The sequence below is a fragment of the Lethenteron reissneri genome, chromosome 64, assembly GCF_015708825.2.
Source record: "Lethenteron reissneri isolate LAM-NWPU_2019-01 chromosome 64, ASM1570882v1, whole genome shotgun sequence".
NCBI classification, from domain to species: Eukaryota; Metazoa; Chordata; class Hyperoartia; order Petromyzontiformes; family Petromyzontidae; genus Lethenteron; species Lethenteron reissneri.
The window spans coordinates 7,706,231-7,728,356 of NC_083842.1; the positions used below are offsets into that span (position 1 = coordinate 7,706,231).

The 22,126-nt window shown below is 42.6% G+C and overlaps 1 protein-coding gene across 1 annotated transcript; it reads left to right on the forward strand.

Annotated features, from left to right (window-relative positions):
* Window positions 1-108: 108 nt before the first annotated feature.
* Window positions 109-19,979, forward strand: SPAG6 (sperm associated antigen 6). Its single transcript, XM_061577347.1, has 11 exons — window positions 109-338; window positions 3,309-3,404; window positions 4,370-4,536; window positions 6,429-6,612; window positions 8,789-8,994; window positions 10,639-10,812; window positions 12,921-13,073; window positions 14,328-14,519; window positions 16,926-17,042; window positions 18,475-18,620; window positions 19,688-19,979. The coding sequence occupies exons 1-11, from the start codon at window positions 314-316 to the stop codon at window positions 19,752-19,754; spliced, it is 1,527 nt and encodes a 508-aa protein (XP_061433331.1). The 5' UTR covers window positions 109-313; the 3' UTR covers window positions 19,755-19,979.
* Window positions 19,980-22,126: the final 2,147 nt, after the last annotated feature.

Sequence of the window (22,126 nt, forward strand, 5' to 3'; positions counted from 1 at the left end):
AAGAACCAAGAATTATTAACAAATGACCCTTCTTGTTTGGGTTGCTGACCCCCCCCCCCCTCTTGGCTTCCGGTTCCGGCCCGTTGCCAAGGAGACGTGGCACGCGCGCCGCTTCTGGTTGCCCCGGGCAACGCGGCCTAACGCAGCAGCGGCGACATCGAGGCGAGCGACTCACGCTCTAAGCTCAACCTCCTTTAACGGTTAACGATAAATTGCTATTTACTTTACAGCGTTCTTAGTTGCTTATTACGATTGTATTCTGTATAATACGCAGTTTTAAAAGGTTTGGCAGACTGTGCGTGCACGCGCCAATATGAGCCAGAGGCAGGTTCTTCAAGGTGAGTGCTACAGATTATTTAAGTTTTTATTTTGTTGTTGTCGTAAACTTATTAAACGTGGAAAAGTGACGTGTATTTGTGCGGCACCGCGGAAAGTAACAAGCTAACATTCAGCTGTATCAGTGAGGGTCGATACATTCAATGTACCGTACTCTACAATAAAACGAAATGTTTAATTAATCGGACGCATTCTCCTCGGGTTTGAATAATCACCGTCATATCATCATCAGTCAGGGTTATATCCATCCACTGCTGGCCTTCACTGTTGCCACAATCCAACAATCGCTCCATCTCCGCGGTTGTCGCCCTCTCGAGGTGTTCCCCTGACTGCCGTTCCCTCAGCAGTCTCATCCATCAGCCAGCATTTCTTCAAGGGGTGGCAGTGCCCTGCTAATCCCACTTACTTTCCTCAATAGGCAATGCAGCATCTCTAAATTTAATCCTCTGATTCATGTGATCCTCTTCCTGTCATTCAATGTAATCATACAAAATACAGCCCGGCATTATCATCATCCACCTTCGATAAAATAATTACAAAAGGATCCCAACAGTGCTTGTCCTTTGATTAAATTTGTCTCGCCATAGGAACGTGAAGTTTCACCAATAATTGACATCAAAGGCTCTGGCAAATGTTGATTCGAGCATGCACTTTATATCACTCGATACGGCTTCATTGGGAAAATATTAAACTTAAAATAATTGCAGGGGGTTGGGTGGCTCATCAATCAGTGTACTGAGCTGGCACACTTGAGCGTCTCGGCTCGAACCTGGGTTTTCTGCCACGTGTGATTACGCGTGGTTCTCACATGTGGGCGTGTCGATGGCTTGAACCCAGTCATCAAAGACTGCATACAAAAAAACAATATACAGTACAATTTGGCTTTCCATTTACATTCACAACATTCCAGCTCGGTGAATGAAAATGTCGTTTGAAAGGCGTGTGACCAACACTTGTCAAGGCATTGAAAAGTGGCCATGCTTTAAAGCAAGGTAATGTACTTTTAGCTACAGTTTTGAACGGCACTTTGTCTCATGATATGATGCCGATAATAACAAACGGCGTATAATTTATGAAAAAAGTACAAATGTACATTCTCCAAAGTTTCAGAATACTTTTGGTAAGTGGACATTATTTAGTTTTAACACGTAGGCTTTCGCGACCAATATCCATAATACAGGTTTCTTTTGTGTTAGATCGCGTAAATATATAAAATCTGGCTGTCGCCTGATGAAGCTCGTAATTACTGGCGAAACGTCGTATTCTAATTGTAAACGTTATGGCTTTGATCTCCAACACACCGATGTGCTGTACTAGTAACGAATTGGCACATTCTGTTTACGTGACACACCTTACTAATTGGCTGTGTCTGGTTGGTGGTAGCAGGTTTAACGACATATTTACGCGATCTAACCCAAAAAAAACTGTATTATGTACATTATTTATTAAATCGGCATGTCTTATAATACTTTTTAATTCACATCCTCATTAGCCATGATATATTCACTGCCGGATGGCCTCCCCAGAACGTCACCAAATTTCACGATTTCGTGCTGCAACAATTCATCTTCAAGCAGCGGCACACAAATTAAACTTATCGTTACAACCTCATGGTGAACATCGTATACGGATACTGTTATACACTATGTATTTAAACGTTATGCTGCCTTATTTTCTTTTTATAGTTTTGTATAGCCATATATTAATTAGAAACATTACAGAATAGTTTATTTTACGTTGAAAATATAATCAAGGTTTTTTTCTCCAAGCTTATTAAATAAGGTCTCCATTGTAGTAGAACTTGAAAATAATGTTTCATCGTGCTTTGACCTCACATTAAATACCCTTATCAGTTTATTGTATTTGGTAAAATCCTATTGAGAGGCCCCTATTCAGACCTGTTTTTACGTGATAAAGTGTTTACTGTTTATAAAGGGACATTTTTTGCATTGTTCACAATTTATTGAGTTTTAGCTCAGAAGAGTCATCTAAATCCTAATTGCATACTCACTAACTTAAATTGTAGAAATGGTGTCCTACTAATTACTGCAACGTATTGCAAACTACTGCAAATTTACCCCTAGGCCAACCCTCTAAATTCATGCTAGTGTATGATAAAAATGTGGTACTTTGTGCTAAATTAGTGGTAGCTTGTGGTACCTTGCAGTACATCTGCTGTCATTTGCAGTAGCTTACAGTATTCTGTGGTATATTTTCAGTAGTTTGCAGTAAATGTGTGGTAGTTTGCAGTCATTTTCTGTACTTTGTGGTAATTTTGTGGGAGTTTATGACACTAAATCTACAGTAGTTTGCGGAACTTTGTGTTACTTTGCGGTAATTGATATAACTTTAGGCATGTATTTTCTTTTCCAGCCCCGTATTACCCATAGTCTCCCTTATAAGACACACGTCCCTTTAAGTCGGTATGCTGTACTAGTAACAAATTGGCATGTTCTGTTTACATGACAAACCTTACCAATTGGCTGTGTCGGGTGGTGGCGGGTTTAACGACAGATTTATATATTTACGTGATCTAACCCAAAAAAACCTGTATTATGGATGATATTGGTCGCGAGAGCCTACGTGTTAAAGTACTTGAATGTTATATTGTACATGCACTTTTAAGATTTTAGGTACAACATCTGCAGTAATTTATTGGCATTTCATAATAAATTATTGCCTAATACAAAATCTTGTGGATGATACATGAATTGAATTATGCATGTATACATCTATTACTTTTAATTGATCTGCATAGTATGTGATTGTTTCATGCAAATGCTGTACTTGTTCATTAATATTTTGCAGTCATTATAAACCATACATGCACAACAATTACATAAATTACACCCATTACAGTTCATTGCACCATGCAGAGGGTGCATTGTTACAAGCTTAGAATTTAAAATCTCATCGGCATACATGACTCTAAACCCTAGTGCACATTGACCCATGTCTCCCCTTGTGCACAGTGTTTGAGCAGTACCAAAAAGCACGCACACAGTTCGTGCAGACGGTGGCCGAGTTGGCAACAAGATCCCACAACATAGACACGCTGCAGAATGCCGGTGAGTGTGTGACTTGCTGTGCTACATCTCTGCTATAACCCACTCGATTGCACCCAATCGTTACACTGCCACCATACCCTCCATCAAAACATTAACTGCCATACCTCCCATCACAACCTCTCCTTGTGGAGGACCCACTAGAGGCTGCAGGGTTCATGTGAATCCATTAAGTATAAGCTTATGCAAATCAAACAAGATCAGTTCTCACTATTGCGCTTTGATGCATGTACCATGCATTTATGAATGAATATTGATCAAATAATTGATGTCTCGTTATATTTGTACCCCACCATTGTAACCCACCTTGTCCCTTCTGACTTATACTTCACCCAAGTGCAACTCAACACACCCTCGTGCCAAACCATGTCACTTGATGTAACTTGTTACTCTTCACCATTAATTGGTAAACTACACTTACCCACACCATGCTTCAAAATTTGTAGATCACCATCTTGCACCTTATCACCTTGCACCTTATCACCTTGCACTTTATTCCACAATGTCCATCACAATTCAACATCGTCCAACCTCCCTTCACAGTATCACAATCTACCACCCACAAAATCCAAACATTACAACACAGGACCATCCATCCTGAAAAAGAGTTTTGAGACTCTTGAGGTTTTCCTGAGTAAGCGTTCATAACAACAGTGTGTATGATACCATAAGCACACACTGGGCTCGATGCGAGGGAGCTCTTTTTTTCAAAGTGTCGTCAGGGATTTTCTAGCTGTCCTGGAAAGCAGTCGTAACATCACAGCGAGCCTCTGCCTCAATCAGTAACTAAACTGTTTACAAACTAGACAGTAAAACATGTAAAATTGTAAAATGATATTTAAGTCAATAAAACTTGGGTGTCTGGGACCTTTACAGAGATTTTCTTCACTTGGACCCTGTTTCGCAGTTAGCACTTGTGATTCCAGCCTTGGCTGTCCCACCAATGCAAGTGTATTCCTGTGGCACAGGGGTGATGGCTCTGTTGCGGCCGCTGCTGCTGGACGCGGTACCCACGGTGCAGCAGACGGCGGCGCTCGCCCTGGGCCGTCTGGCAAACCACAGCGATGACCTGGCGGAGGCCGTTGTGCGAGGCGACGTTCTGCCCCAGCTCATCTACTCGCTGTCCGAGCAGAATGTGGGTCCTCAATGTGGCCCCTGCCCTACAAAATTCACTAATCTTTTTTTATAGACTGCTGAACAAATATTTGTGATACTGCATTGGCAGTGGAACAGAAGCACAAAAACGAAACACTTTCATTGACACAAGCACAATATATTTGTGGCATTTCAGGCAATGGCCATTCTTCATAGCAGATTTGCTATTCACGAATATGGTGAGATTTTCTCTATAGATTGTTGGAGCAAATTATGTTATTGAGCATCTGTTAAGGCTTGTACAACACAAGAAACTGTGTTGTGGCCAGCACCATACCCAGTTGCCTTTTTATCCCCAGTGATAATGTTCACATATTGCACCAGGTACTCATTTATAGCTGTGTCGGCTCTGTGAGAATTGTGGTGTCCTCTTATTCAAATTGTATGGTCACATCAACTACTTGCCTTGCTTGGGTGTGGAGTATGAATTGGGCATAGGTGCTAACTGTGTTGTCCCTCCACCAGCAGCAGACAGGAGTGGTAGAGAGAGTATGCCGGCGTGTGGCCAGAGCTTCTTTCCACAGCAACTGTTGGTGCACATCAGCCTACCCCAGCCTCTGTTGTGGGAACAAAACTCGTTCGTCAGAATTCCTTGCTCCTGCTCCAGGCCCCACATCTGTCGCGATGACCGCAGATAAATCTCATGATCCAGACTACCAGTGTGTAAAATTAATCTCCAGCCTTATGTGCCATTAATCTTACATAATTTCGTTTTTGAAGAAAATTATTTGTGGAACATTTACAGGCTCTTGAGGAGTCTGTAAACACTAAGAATAGGTTTTCCCCTTTTTTCTGGCAACAAAACAAGTATTAAGATGTTAAAACACCAAACTGAAACCTTTTACAAGGAATCATGTCTGCATTAACCACAATACTTGTGGTCAGAATGCAAACAAAAAACATACTCTGATTATATATGCATTGTTTTTGAAACTGATTGGTCCACACCAGAGACAGCTTTCTTAGGAGCCTAGTCTCAAAATGTGTTTAACACTGTTTCGGCGTCTTAATGGTTGGTGTTTCAGAATGGGGGCTAGAGTGACACGGAAAGATATGTTTTAATCATGAGGGTCATGTTCCAAATTAAGTCACTGGATAATTTTGTGGCCCCTGGAATATGATGTCACTAATTCTGAAGTAATTTCTTTGGGCCTTTCATCCAACACTAGATGGCACAACCCTGTTATGCCTGCAAAGAATATTTATCATAGTATTAAAGCGAATCAAACGAATATTCATAGTCATCACGTGTAGAATTAACTAAATGAAGTGACACACTAAAGTTTCACATTTTTCATGCAGTCACAGAGGAATGCACTGAGACAATGAACTCACTTTGTCAGTAGCCTCTGGTTCTCTTGAAAACCTTGTTTTAATCATGGGTAGCTTCTCACATTTCATTATAGAATCTCAATGGTGGCAGTTGAGTGCTCTGACACAGAAATTTTCTGTTGGATGCCATTTCAACACTTTTTAGAATCTTATGGTTCAATATAAATATTAATGTCTTCGGCCCACATTGTCAGACCAATGCACATTTTAGAGTCTTAGGGTTTCTTATTGAAACCCAACACTCACAGAAGCAAACTTCGGATCCTTTTAGGATTCATTGTTAATGCCTGAGGCTCAGAGTGCCAGCCTAAGGCACGTTTAGCATTTGTAGGGCTCAGTATTAATATCTAAGACTCATAGATTCACGGATTCTTCAGCATCATTAATGATTCTTCAACATCATTAATGATCTGAGCTCGGAGAAGTGGTTTCAAATGTTCGTAGCCATGGGAAAGTATCTAATGACAAAAATATAACAATCACCCTCCTCCCCCATGTTATCACCACTGGTGCCCACTTGACCGTCAATCACTCGGCAAGCGCTTCTACAAGAAGGCGGCCGCGTTTGTCCTGCGTGCCGTGGCGCGCCACTCAGGGGAGCTGGCGGGTGCCGTGGTGGAGTGCGGGGCACTGGACGCCCTCACTGCGTGCCTCGAGGAGTTTGATCCTGGGGTCAAGGAGGCGGCCGCGTGGGCTCTCAGCTACATCGCCAGGCACAATGCTGGTGAGGAACTGCACACCGACACCTCCTTCATCGGAGTCGCTCCATGGGTAGGGCAATGCAGAGATCAGTCGTGTGGAGCCATAGTAGAACACTTGACTGGTAGGCTGAGTAAATAACAGTACTGGGGAAAAAAAGATGACCAGGCATAGCACGGACCGCACCACTAACCCATGCCAACCTTCATAGCAGCTCGCTATTATAATTTTTTGCAACAGTTGATACAGGCTACATGGGGGATATATATATATTTATATATATGTATTGTGTACATGCATGTGTATGTGGGCCCCATTCTGTATGTGAATCGCATTGCACATGAATGGACATGCAAATATATGGTGCTTGCACTTATTTTATGCGTGTACAGCACGTGGAGAGTATGCGCCATAGTGGCGAGATGTTTACTACCTCGCCTGGTATACAGGAGGTGGGTTAAATCCCAACACTGATGGCTGTATATCTGGAGTTTGCATGTTCTCCCCATGGTCACATGGCTTTTTCTGCAGATCCTCTGGTTTTTCTCTCCACATTTAGAAACATGCGTTGAGAGTATTTGGCTGCTATAAATTTATATATGATAAGTCACTTTGTTGGGCTATTATTTGTGGCCAGGTCGCTTCTGTAAAAGAGCTATATAGTTTAGTGGGCCTTACCTGGTAAAATAAAAATAGTTTAATAGGTTTTTTAAAAGTTGTATCGAGTGGGTTGGTTTACGTATGAGCAGGTGACACATTTGGAGCATGTGTTTATGCCACGATGTGTGTGAGTGCGTACACGTGTACGGTGTGTATGGGGAGCAGTGGTACATTGGCTAGCGCACTGCGTTACGAAATCCGGAGAGCCAAGTAAATTTTCTGTTCAAGACCAATAGCAATGGTGAATATCTGAACCAGTCCTGGGCCTTCCCTAGTTTCAATCAGCCTTAAATGACTACTTGGTGTGGTGTGTAAACATGAGCACTGGGGAGACAAAGGTGGCCGGGTATGTTGTTAGCCATCTAACCCCTTGTGGGCCATGCTGGCCTTCATAAGGTGCTCGCAAACAGCACTTGTCCCAAAAGTCTGATAATGAGTTTAACACGTAGGCTTTCGCGACCAATATCCATATTAGGGGATTTTGGGTTAGATCGCGTAAATACAGGGTGTTTTAAAAAGATGGACCCAATTTCAAAGCAGTATATTTCACGATGGAAACATGTTATAATTACACAAAAGTTACAAACGGTTTAATGAGTTATCAAGTTTCACTAACCATTTTCTAAATGCTCTATGTGCCCTCCACCTGCTGTACAAACAACATCGAGACGAAAGTTGAATTCGTCCCAAACGCCTCTCAAAGTATCTTCTTCCACTTAAGTCACCGCTGCCGTGATTCTGTTTTTGAGGTCATCCAGATTAGTCGCTAATGGTGGTACAAAAACACGGTCTTTGACGTATCCCCACAAGAAAAAGTCGCAGGGTGTGATGTCTGGGGATCTTGGGGGCCAAGAGTGTAGCGCCAAGTATTGGGGTCCCGTGCAACCTATCCAACGTTGAGGCAGTGTGTCATTTAGAAAACGTCGAACCTACAGGTGCCAATGTGGCGGTGCTCCGTCATTTGAAACTCTATGCCCCGCCCTTTCAAGTGGTAAGAGTTTAATTCATGGGCGGTTCGTGGTTGCAGAAATATAGCGATTTCAAATCGGTTCCATATTTTTGAAACACCCTGTATATAAATGTGTCGTTAAAACCCACCACCACCCGACACAGCCAACTAGTAAGGGTTGTTATGTAAACAGAACATGCCAATTCGTCACTAGTACAGCACACCGGTGTGTTGGAGAGCCAAGCCACAACATTTACATGATGAAGCTATTTTACATGATGAAGCTATTTTATACTTACGTGACTTTACCGAAAGAACCAAAGAGTATGATGAAGCTAGTTGCAATTACTGGCGAAACGTCGTACTCAGATTGTAAATGTTCTGGCTTGGCTCTCCAACACACCGATGTGCTGTACTAGTAATGAATTGGCATGTTCTGTTTATGTGACAACCCTTATTAGTTGGCTGTGACAGGTGGTGGCAGGTTTTAACGACACATATATTTACGTGATCTAACCCAACAAAAACTCTATTATGGAGTCTGTTAATGGCTATATGGGATATCTTTGTCTTTTGCCTTTGGTGTGTACAGAGCTGGCACAGGCGGTGGTGGATGCAGGCGCGGTGCCGCTGCTCGTGCTGTGCTTGCAGGAGCCCGAGCTGGCACTCAAGCGAATTGCTGCATCCGCGCTTAGCGACGTGAGCAAGCACACGGCAGAGCTTGCACAGACTGTGGTGGACACGGGCGCCATAGCTCATCTTGCCCAGATGGTGCTCAACCCAGATGCCAAGCTCAAGGTGTGAACCTATGCTGAGTTACTCCCATGATGTATGCATTTGTTTCATTGGCTTGTTGCTGTAAGGAATCATTCAACATTGTGTCATCAACTGTAAAAGGGTATACAGAGAAAACATTTTCTCATGCCTTCCAATACACGTAGGGGGTTTGCCTGGGGGAAAAGCTCTAATAAAGCCACTCTGTGTACATTTAAATCATGTTACCAATGTTGAACAATCCCTACTTGTTTGGTTTGCAGCTAGGAGGCACTGTCTTGAATGTGAGATTGTCATTTACAGTACTGAATGTTGCAGTTATAAGCTGGTACCTGGTTAATTCTGACTGTAGTAAAGTACCATACTTGAGTATTTTTGCTACCCTATTTGTGGCTGTATGGGGAAATCTATTTCTTGACTGTTGAGCTGACTTTTGATTTAATGTGGGTTATTTACGAATTCACATGTTGTTTGCCAACGATGGTCTACTGTGTTTATGAACAATGGCTCATGTTGCTATCCACCAGTGGGCTGCATTGCATTGTTGAGCAGTAGTTGTGTGGCGTTGGCCAACCGATCATCCGTATTGCGTTTCCATGGATGGCCCACGTTTCATTATACAACATTGAGCCGTGTCGTGTTACCAAACATTGCACTCTTTACATTGTCAACCATTTGTGTTAGACTATGAATTGTTGGTCAGTTTCTGAATAGTATGGAAGTAATGTAATTTGTACCCTACATGATTTGTATAGTTATCATAATCTGGGTTCACAAATCGATTCTCGAATTGAATTTATTCACGTGTTGCCCTTGTGGTGACATTAATCTATCGTGGTATAAAAAAATCAACAAATATATTGAGATTAATTGTAACCTATGACATTTTAAGTTCGTATTTTGAGGGTCAGAATCGATTTTCACAGAATTTTTTTTTTAATTATTGCAACCCTAATGACGAGGGAACGTGATGATAAATGTTTCAAATCATGCACGTGAAAATTTGTTATTGATTAATTTGTGGCATTTATGTGCATGTAAAATCCTACATATATATACTTAATAAATACATGTTTTACACAACTCAACCCCACAGCCTTCTTGGAGTGAATAATTAGAGAAGCATTGAGTCAGTACAAGCAAACTCTATTGTGCTTTTTGACATAGTGTCTCATCAGCAGTCAGGCTTAATTAAAGCAATGCTGCTGAACTGCCAGATGTGAAGGACAAGGCCTCTCTCCGATTCGACACAAAATTATATAATACAGAACTCATAGTTATTAGCATAATTATGGAGAATATAAATACATGTAACAAAATATATGAGCAGACACAATTTATACTTTCATTTTTTTATGTGGAGACATGGTCTGCGTTTCCATTATGTGATTTATATACTCCAAAATTATGCTGATAACTATTTTGAGTTACATTTAAGCGAATGGAGAAGGGAAACTTTATCAGACAATAAAAGTTTGATTAAAATAATTGATTTGTTGATAGAATTGCAATCCCCCATATTTTGACAATTCATTAAATAATTTTGTGGATGAATCGTAATGTGCCTCCGAATCACTGGTCGACTGTGTTGTTACTAACGAGTGGTTAATGTGGTTTTGCTAACTGCTGTTTTGTGGCTGTTATGTGGCGGTCGGTTTGGCCGCACAGCGCCAAGTGTTCTCGGCTCTGAGTCAGATCGCCAAGCACTCGGTGGAGCTGGCCGAGCTGGTGGTGGAGGCAGACATCTTCCCAGCGGCGCTCAGTGGCTTGCGCGACCCCGATGAGTACGTGCGCAAGAACGTGGCCACGCTCGTGCGGGAGGTGGCCAAGCACAGCCCCGAGGTACCGGCTCGCTCCATACCTTGCGTGCGCGTGTGTAGGTTTGTGTGTGTGTGGAGAGTCATAGCGTAGTGGTTCACGTATCGTGCTATGAACACGGCTGCCTGAGTTCAGATCTTATTGTGGCGAATGTATAAGGGTCGGCAGTGGGGAGAACACGGTGGCTGAGCTTGGTGTTGGCCTCACCACTCCCTCATGTACTGTGCTAGCATACAACGACTTCACGGGGAATCTTTGTCTTTGTGGGTCTGCGTATATGGCACGTGTGTTTGTGCTTGTGAGGTACAAAGACAAAGATCCCCCGTGTAGCCTTAACAGACTGTTGAGGCAAGTTCTGTCGGCGAGCACTTATTAAGGCTGGCACAGTACAAAAGGGGGTGGGTGGCCAGCACCACACCCGGCTGACTTTGTCTCCCGAGTGGCGATGTTTACACACCGCACTGGGTACACATTTTGAGGCTGAGTCGATCTAGGGTAGGCCCAAGACTGCTTCAGATATTCATTACCGATGTTGGCCGTGAGCAGGAATGGAACTCAGATTGCTGGGTTCATACCCCATGGGAACCTCATTTGCCAGTAAAAATATGATAATTGGTTTTTTACCCTTCTATCTGGCAACAAAACTGACACCTTTTTACAAGGAGTCATGTTTGCATAGACCACAATACCTGCAGTCATAATACAAACAAAAAACATAACGCTGATAATGTGCACTGTCCCTGAAGTTGATTGGTCCACACCCGAGACAGCTTTCCTTAGAGCCTAGTCTCACATGGGTTGGACCAGATGATGCCAAAAGGCGCACAACTCAAAGACAATGCACCATCAGAGTATGAGAGCTCGGGGTAAGCATTTACACCATGGGAACCTCATTTGCCAGTAAAAATATGATAATTGGTTTTTTACCCTTCTATCTGGCAACAAAACTGACACCTTTTTACAAGGAGTCATGTTTGCATAGACCACAATACCTGCAGTCATAATACAAACAAAAAACATAACTCTGAGTTCATAGTGCAGCACGCTAACCGCTACACTACCGCTACGATCAGTGGTTCACAAACAATCCAGTGTCCCAGGTTCAATTCCAAGCCAAGGATAAAATAAGTGACACCTATCACCACTCCGGGCCTCTTTTGTCTCAGAATTTAGAATGTTTTTCACTGCATCAGGATAAGTCGACCAAAGGGAGGCCCAGGCCAGGTTCTGATATAATTTGCCAATAATGTATGGCCAGAATAAAATCTTGGCAGCCAACAATTTGGTGATGCTGCATTGGCAGTGGTGCACAAGCACGGTTAATAAAAAAAACCTCAATACACTCTTCAACAACTCTGCCTTAAAATAAAAAATAGATATTTAATTACTGATATTTCGCACACTGGACCTTCATTATAATGTACTATGAAAGAGGGCCATTACCCGAAACATCAGTGATTATATATATTATTTTATGGTAATGTTATTGATGAGTGCGTTGAGTTTCTTTTTACATTGTAAGCAGTGTGCACTTACTGTGCCATTGTTCGCCAGAAATAAATAAACACAGACCCATTCACACATAAATAGAAAAGGTCTCCAGTTTAGCGTTTTTAATTATTCGGACAAGTGCTGTCAGTGAACAATTATTAGGGTTATCATCACATAAGATAGTGTGGTGTGGCCAACACCATGCCTATCAACTTTTGTCTCCTGAGTACTGATATTTACACAGCACAAACCACTGTTTGCAACTGGGATATTTGTAACTGGGAATTGACCCAAAGTCACTGAAATAGTTTCACAGTCTGCGTGCGACTGAGATACTGCTTACACACACACACAGGACCTCCCCTAGTCAGACTCAGTCTACAATAAGTACCAGTTACAGTGATCAGGAATTGGGAGACAAGGATGGCCAGAAATATGAGTTACTGTGACATTATTCATAAATCCTATCCACTTCAATCTTTATTTCAACAAGAGATTGAATTAATATGAACATTGTCTTGTTCGCAAGGGTGACCTGTGTGCTATGACAGCACCAGCACATGTATACAATATATTGCTAACAAAAACAAACATCCCTTATATACATATGCATGCTCTTTCTTTCCCCGTGTACATCCCAGCTGTCTCAGCTGCTCGTAAACAATGGAGCACTGGCAGCCATCGTGGACTACGTGGGCGACAGCATGGGCAGCGTGCGCCTGCCTGGCATCATGTCGCTTGGCTACATCTCAGCACATGGGGAGACGCTCGCCCTGACCATCATCACTGCCAAGGTACGGTGTGCGATTCGGGGAGGTCACCTGCATTTTAGTTTCTCATTCAACGAGATGCTGCTAATTATTGTAATGATGGCTCAATTTCTGCTTGGTCTGTCCAGGTCAATGACCTGGAATGTATTTTCCTGCAGCCTGCACACCATGTCGAGTATACCTCTTGCTATGGCTGTGGCTACTAGTCACGTGCCTACTCCAGTCTACCAGTGACCTGAAAAATATTCATTGATAAATTAAGCCCCGATTGTAATAATAGTCAATGGTAAGTGGGCTTTTCTCACGTTCTTTAAGTTTCAACATCACACGCTTTTTAAAAAAATACCTGACAAAAATTCGTTATTGAAAATATGACGTACTATTTGGTTTTCAGATTTAAACATATTTTATTATATTTGTTTTAAGCACCGTTGAAACCCCTCAAATGCTGACTGTCATAGACCTAGATTCAAATATAATGTAAAAGTAACAAAACAATGTTACCCAATTTCTTTTGGGGAAGGAGGGAAAACAGATATTTAGTTGTTTTAGTGTTATGTATAAAAAAAAAACATTGAATATATTTGTACTAAATTTATCCCTAGCTCTTATAGAATTCACATCAGTCACTCGTGACTGACTAATAGAGTGAAACCTCAATCTAAAGTTCTTCAATGTTCATGAAGAAAATAACATTAGGACCAGGAAAACATTTGATCAGCGAACACTACTGCCAAAATCGATCCAGCCATATTGTAATAACACATTCCTGCGGAGGGAGCTGGTAGGAACGTTGGGTTGCTCGGTCAATGGCCAGGGTCAACGGCGGCGTGGTGTATTCCGCAAATATGCCCGACTGTGAGGGCGGGCACAAGCCGGCGTGAGTAGGTTAAACGTTGAGTTTTATAAGGGCACCACGGGGTGACCAGCCCCTCCCCACCCAGCCCCACCCCTCCCACCCCCCACCGAGCCCCACCCTCCCCACCCAGCCCCTCCCTCCCCACCCAGCCCCTCCCTGCATGACGGACGGACACACTAATCCCCTGTGGGCTGGTGGAACCAGTGGGTTCCTACCAGTATGATCATCACATATTATAATATGTTCATCACATATTGTGCATATTCTGATACAGGGTGTTTCTGCTGTTTCGTCAAGAGGTGAAACCAGCTGCTAGTATCTAGTGTTCACGGCTTATAGCTCGTTGCTTGTATAAATAAATTAATTCTGTGGGTTGTACTGGTGACGCGTGCACGCTGTGTGTGTGTGTGTACACACAGGCGGTGCCCCAGCTGGCCCTCATCCTGGTGGACGAGAAAGAGGATTACATCCGCGCCACGACGGCGTGGACACTCGGCCAGATCGGACGCCACACGGCCGAGCACGCACGCGCTGTCGCCATGAGCAACGTGCTGCCCCAGCTGCTACAGCTCTACATGTCGGCCGACAGCTCCGAGGACCTGCAAGCTAAGGTCACACCTCACCCAAAGCTTCAGTTAAAGCAGATGGGCACCCATTGAGACTTAGTAGACCTGAAGAAAAACACAGGGAGAAAAACAGTCACGGTGACAGAATAAAAGCAGTTTAAAAACTATCCTGCTTAAGTGTAAATGTAATACTTGTCCTTTTATACTTAGAGGGTTGACAGTTTGAATATTATGGTAATTTTCTTGCCAGACAATAGCACTTACTGTGGAAAGATGTTATTTAAAAGAGGCAATGAATTAGGTGTGATTAATATGTCAAGGGCATCTGATCTGAGTCGTATCAATGTCCATAGGGAAATCTTTAAGAAATTACCACATGTGATAATGGAGGAATGTGTGCACACTGATCAACCAGCGCATGGGTTGTGATATACTGCGTTGAGGGTAATCGTGTAGTGTGTGGTCTATTCAGCTTTAGAAACATCTCTTGGCTAATCATTTTTAAAACAGCCCCAGTTATGATTACTATCCGCATCAACATCCTGTCAATACAGGTGACCACAACTGAGCCCTCCCCAGCTATGCCTATCATATCTTTTGCAAGGAAACCCATTGCTCAGAAATCTCGCTCATGCTCATGGAGTTTTGATGTCCTCATGTTAACTTCTTTTGAGGCAGAAAAAGAGAGGTCTGGTGTTTGGAGAGGGGTGGGGGGTAGTGTCATGCTGAGGGGTCTTGGTCCCAGGACCAGTTTAGATGTCGCTTCCCAGTGGTGTTGGCCATGGCCATAAGCCAAATATAGGTCGTGGTTCATAACTACTGTGCCATCACTCCACCACACTGCTGGTTACAAGCATCAACCGAAGAGTCTTATAGGCATGTCACGGTGGTGCAGTGGTTTGCATACTGCACTATGAAACACATCCAGCGGCTTGGATTTGATGTTCTGCCAATGCTGGAATTGATGGTGGGTAATATCTGCAGCAGTCTTGGGATCCCCATCCTCTCACTAAGCTTCATTGGACAGCATGCTGAAGTATAGTCAAACAATCATCATGGACGACACAAGCAGAGGAAGGCCTTTATCTAGCAGTGGATTGACAAAGGTATTAATACTGGTAGGAACCCACTGGTTCCACCAGCCCACAGGGGATTATTGTGTCCGTCCGTCCGTCGTGCAGGGAGGGGCTGGGTGGGGAGTGAGGGGCTGGGTGGGGCTGGGTGGGGAGGGGAGGGTGGGGAGGGGAGGGGCTGGGTGGGGAGGGGCTGTGTGGGGAGGGTGGGGAGGGGCTGGGTTGGGAGGGTGGAGGTGGGAGGGGTGGGGCTGGGTGGGGAGGGGCTGGTTACCCCGTGGTGCCCTTATAAAACTCAACGTTTAACCTACTCACGCCGGCTTGTGCTCGCCCTCACAGTCGGGCATATTTGCGGAATACACCACGCGGCCGTTGACCCTGGCCATAGACCGAGCAACCCAACGTTCCTACCAGCTCCCTCCGCAGGAGTGTATTGCAGGGTGGCCCAAAAGTCAAGACACATAGGGTTATTATATTCATTTTAACACTGAATAAAATGTAAAATGCTTATTCTTTAAGTTAAGATGCTATCTGTTATGATTATTAATATAACCTTTTCGTCTTCCTATTCAGATTCCATTTAAAAATTGAATTGAGACAAAACACAATTGATTAATGTTCAAAGACTACACCTATACAGATGGTCCCCGAGTTACGATGGTCCGACTTACGATTTTCGATCTTACGATGGCGTTAAGCGATACGACAAAATTGTAAAATGTTTTAAATTTCACGCGGCAGGCAAACGCAGCAGCGTACGAGGTACGATACTCTACGTTGGGACGCTGCCGGGATGTACGCATCTCCCGCCTTGTGTGATGCCTCACACAAGGCGGGAGATAGGTAGGCTAAGAATTTACCTTGTTTTTTCACTTTACATTTTACTGTGCAATACAGTATTGTAATTAATAAATACATACAGTATATAGTTTATACAGTACGGTACTGTAAATTGCTCTGTTATGCTAAATTATCACCATTCTTTAAGACTCCTGCGTAGGCTAGGCCATCTTCGACTTACAATATTTTTGACTTACGATGGGGTCGTCGTAACGCATCTCCATCGTAAGTAGAGGACTACCTGTAATATAAAAAAAGTCCTAAAGTAATTTCAAAACAGAATTCATGCATGCATTAATGTTAATGGCAGTCAGTTTGAACATTCGTTAATATAAATGAAATGACCCTGTGTGATTTGTTAAAATAAATATAATAACTCTGTGTCCAGCCTTTTGGGCCACCCTGTATATTTAAATGCTGACTTCAACAATCCGTATGGCTTTGTGTTTGTGTGGACATATGTGAAAAAGAGCTGCATAGCTAATCAGATTCCTCCAGTCTAAATAAACTTTCTGATTCTGTGTGTTAATGTGTGCAGTCGAAGCGCGCTCTAAAGAACATCCTGCAGCGCTGCGTGCACTTGCCTGCGCTCGAGCCCATGCTCTACACTGCACCCCCCAACATCCTCAAGCACGTGCTGGGCCAATTCAGCAAGGTGTCGCATGCACCAGCAGTACAATACTCATTCACTTCACCACTACATTTGACTATTGTGTATAACACCGGGGTGGCACGGGAGCACACTGTGGCACGAACCCGGACACCCGAATTCCATTCACGGCCATGGCTAACGTCAATGTCGAATGATATCTGAACCAGGCCTTGGACTCTCCTTTCACCAACCTGCATTTTGCTTGTTTGGAGAAGTAAGGTTAAACAACCTCCATTGCTGACATATCATGGGGAGGCCTTCTTCTTGCATCGGATTTAGAAAGGGCTGTAAATTAATAAAAAATGAACTAACTTGAAAACAAGGTACATTCCAAACACCCAATACCTCTCATAATATAAACATGGCTGTGTGGCCAACACAAGTTAATAAAAATATATATTACAGTCAGGTGCATATTTATACTTTTCTCGTGATGTCATTACAATGTGAATCCTATATGTTATAATGCAATGCCAATGCAATGACGTCATTAGAGAGCCATATTACTTTTTCTGACTGTAACTTTCAAGTATTTTTAAAGGTTTTTGTGTCACATATATGTAACTCTCAGGTATGCTGTGGGTTTTATCAATTCCACTCCGGTGATGTATTAAAAAGCATGGCAGTCATGCTACAATAACATCTGTAAAGCATACATGACAGCTAGTTTCAAGTTTTTTTTTCTTATCAACAAAGTTTCAAGCTTCTATCAGACAAGCCCAGGACACACAGTTGGCTGTAGCCTGGGCGTGTCACATACGTCTTCGTTTCGGAGATACGCATTGCTCATTAAAATATACATAAACTACTACTCTTCTTATCCATAGTCTTATCTGGGATTTGATATCCACGAGGGTCTGGGAATCTGTGATTCTTCCTGTAATCGGAATCCTAAAGAAATTATTTGAAATTTTGATTGTATGTTTCACAAAACAGATTCTCACGTGTACTTTCATGACTGATGAAGTTACATTTCTGTGTTAAGAGGTTAGAATGCCAAACTGTTTCATCAGCATCCATGAGTACGTTTTTAATGCAGAATGAGGTATCATTCGATCACGTAATATTGTAATAATCACATAACCTCCTGGTGGATATGTTGTTTTCAGCGTTTCCATATAAACATAATTGAGTCTCATTCAAAGCTAATAGAGTTGAAATCAGCTCATGTGCAGTTACTAGATGGATTATTTCTATCATAGGACTGGCTTGGGTAGACATCCATCCAGCACTGGATAGATCATGCCTGATGACGGTGACACATTTTAATGGTTTTGTTGAAATAGTTGTAAAAGGACTTGGGGATTTTCCAGTTTAACATTTCAAATAGTAGCAGCATTCTTTATTGTGCTGGTCACAGCGCAATGTTGCCTGCAGTATTTACTTGAGGTTTGATTTGACCTTTTGTGTACACATGCTCTGTGTTCGCTGCCAGGTCCTACCCCATGACAGTAAGGCACGCAGGCTCTTTGTGACGAGTGGGAGTCTCAAGGTCGTGCAGGAGATCAAGGCGGAGCCGGGCTCGGCTCTCTACGAATACATCAACACCATCAATGCCTGCTACCCAGAGGAGGTCGTCAGGTACCTTACCGAGCTGATCATGTGACACGCATACTGCTGCGTGTCTCGCTTTACGCATGCAGTCTTCATTAGACCAAGGCAATGCAAAGTGTCTCCCTGAGACCATGATCATAATAATTTATTATGATCTGGCCACTGTTGGATGAAGGCCTCCTGAAGCCATCTTCTTCTTTTGCAATCCATTTAGCTCCTGCAATCCATTTAGCTCCTGCACATGCAGTGGATGACTTGTCGGGCACATTCCCTCCTTTAGCTTCCAGTCTGTCATTAGTCTCGACTGTTGGCCATTATCATTCCGGTAATGTGTTTTGCCCAAGCCAGCAAACGATTGTGTTGGCAGCCCTAAGCCAGTGGTGAACAATCCACATTACATTGACAGGTGCCAGTTTATCCAAAGGTGTAAGTAGTCATATTCCTACTTCTTAGTCAATGATTTTTGATTATCACCACTGACTTAAAACTGTCTGTGAAGATTATCACTTTTCAATGCTTATTTGAGTGGAAGAACATACACTCTAATTTGATGCACGTATAAATATGCACGTGAACATGTGCTGCCCTTTGTCAATCCACGCCATGTGGGGCATGGGGGTAATTTGACCATAATGTGAGAGACAAAGCGAACCCCTGCCCCCCAAATATATAAGTTAAACTCCAGCTATGTATAAATTGTTTTTCATTTTACCACGTAAGGCCCACTGAGCTATATAGCTCTTTTTCAGAAGCGACCTGGCTACAACTGATAGCTCAACGAAGTGGCTTATCATGTGGACATTTATCGCAGCCAAATACTTAAAATGCACGTTGATTCTAAATGTGAAGGGAAAAACTAGAGGACTCGGAGAAAAATCCACGTGACCATGGGGAGAACATGCAAACTACATATAAAAAGATATCAGGTTTGGGATCGAACCCTCGATCTCCTGCATACCAGGCAAGGTAGTTAACATCTCGCCACCATGGCACCCTCATGACTCAAGGCAATCCTGCCCTGAAATCACTCCATTGGGGTTGTGCTCCACTGCATTAACCTAACTCCCCTTGTCTGCATGCCCGTCGCCTTGCAGGTACTATTCACCTGGATACACAGAGGCCCTGCTGGAGCGAGTGGAAAGTTACGAGCCACTGCAATAGCTCATGGAGATGGCGTTCCCAGACACAGGCAAGGAGGGTAGAGAAGTGATGGGTAGCCATAGATTGGAATACATAATTAGTCGCATCTTTTCATTGTGCCGATATCCACTTGGAAAAATATACATGCAGTCGAAGCTCATCTGAGACAGTGGTTATTATGTTTAAGTAGCATGTCACCACCCTCAATCTATAGTCACCAACAGTCGGCAATAACTTAACAACATGCACATGTACAGCTCTTTGTCAATCCACTGCTGGATGAGAGCCGCCCCACACAGTACAGGTCATGGGAACTATTTAACCATACTTCATCACGCTGGTCAGTGCGGTTTGGGGAAGGTGGGGTGCATAGATCTTTAAGTGTAGAACAGCAGTAGAGCAATGGATGTTGCTGTATTGGCCTCTGCTACCCACGACGTTACCCTGTAGCCTACATTCATGGTGGTCGCTCATCCAAGCTCAAATCTTGCTTACCTTTCTGAAATCTAATGAGATCAGCACATTCCAGATGATGTTATCATAGGCAACGTAACATGTTATGTAATATATACAATAAAATATATGACTCGCAAATTCCTAGAACTGGTTGTATTTTTTAACAGTTATTCAATGGAACTAGTCCAACATTTAATAACAAAAAATATAATATAGAATGTGACCATTTAGTCTAGCATACCACTGGTAAAGATTTTGAGAACATTTTTAGATTGGCCCTTCGCAGGATTAATAGTGCAAGAGTTGCAGAAACAGGTCTTGCTTGTGTTGTCAGGTGTGACAAAATGTGCCCTTTGGGAAGACTGTTATGTTTTTGTTATTGCTGACCACGTCTTAAAGAAGTGGATTGATCAGTTCTTACAGTTCATAATTAATGGTTAATGACGGAAGAAAACGATTTAAGGTGTACTTAGGTTTCTTAGAATTCTGGATGTTCTAAATACAGCAAGACTAATGTACAAATAAATAATCGGTGAATAAAAAGATTTGTTGCGATGGCTCATGATGCACATGCACAAATAACTAAAAACTCCCCACATTCGACAATAACACTGTACCCTTCAAAAATATATAAAAGGTGACGTTTTGGGCAAAGGTTTTTCTTAATCGCACATGAAGACGAATGTGTTTTTTAATTAAAAATATATTTTAATTGTCACTGAGAGAAATGGGATATGTCAGTGAGTGTAAAAAAACCTGGCATAATTGTTTTTATCAACCTGTAATTTATGTATGAGTTTACTCACGCAACTAGTTGATTACACAATGTGCCATTGAAATGTCCTCATGTTAAGTGTTAGTTATAGTCTCAAAGAGCTATACTCAGATATTGTTAGGATTATTAGATGTACATTCACTGTACGGGGCTTAGAAACCTTAGAAATCCTAGGGTTGAGTATCAGTGTCTGAAGCTGCCAAGATTCAACTGATACTTTTAGGATGTTTAAGTACTTGGTCAGTGTATCAATCTCAGCAGTGGCACGTCGTGCCTCCAGGTTAAGGAGGCCACAAATTCTGCCTTGGGTTTTTTCCTGTTTCAGGTTACACGTGCAGGTGGGTTAATTGATAATTGTAAATCAACATGTGATAATACACCGGTGCTGGGCTCCCTCCAAAATATGACTCATAGGAAGCTTGCATGGCCTGCATGCACTGTTTGTTGGAGGAAGTACTGTTGATGAAACCACTACCAGCAAATTCGAGTCACTCAATAAATCCACCTGCACGTGTCACCTGTGACTGGAAAACCCAAGGCAACATTGTTGCCTCCTCAACCTGGAGCCCAGAACCACCACTGAAGCTTTTCGGATTTTATGGATCATTTTACATTCCTGAGGCTCAGAGAACTAGGCAGATTTTTCGAAGAAACTTAGACTTTTTATCGTCTGAAACTTGGAGAGCTAGATTATGGAAAAGATTATAAGGGTTCAGTAGGAATTAATCATAAGGCTCTGACCACGGTACAGAAAAGTTGAATGTAATTACGTCTGGAATTAAAATACAAAGTATACCCCCATTTAATGGAAATGCCCATAAGAGGAAATCAAAAACTATCAGACTCTTTAATAAGTGCACAGATTGATACGAGGTGACTCCCACAAATCATGAATTGTACAAAATCTATACGAACAAAAATCAAAGTGTTGATTGTAACTCAGATGCAAGTTTATGATTAACTCACTACCACATGTGGGTGAAAAGCCACTCACCCAGATTTACACAATTGTATCCGTAAATCCACCCAATAATTTATTCTAGGCTACATAAAATTACACTTTGATGTGTTTTTGGCAGTTAAAGATCCATTGACATTATTCCTGTGTTTTAACCAGGTCTAAGTCAGGTCCTCCATCGACTGTCAGTTGACCGTGTGATGT

Bases quoted from the DNA above. Each gene is read 5' to 3' on its own strand.
- SPAG6 (XM_061577347.1), top strand. From the start codon at position 314: ATGAGCCAGAGGCAGGTTCTTCAAG. The intron at 4,537-6,428 runs GTGGGTCCTCAA...TCACTCGGCAAG, and splicing joins ACTCGCTGTCCGAGCAGAAT to CGCTTCTACAAGAAGGCGGC. The intron at 14,520-16,925 runs GTCACACCTCAC...TAATGTGTGCAG, and splicing joins CCGAGGACCTGCAAGCTAAG to TCGAAGCGCGCTCTAAAGAA.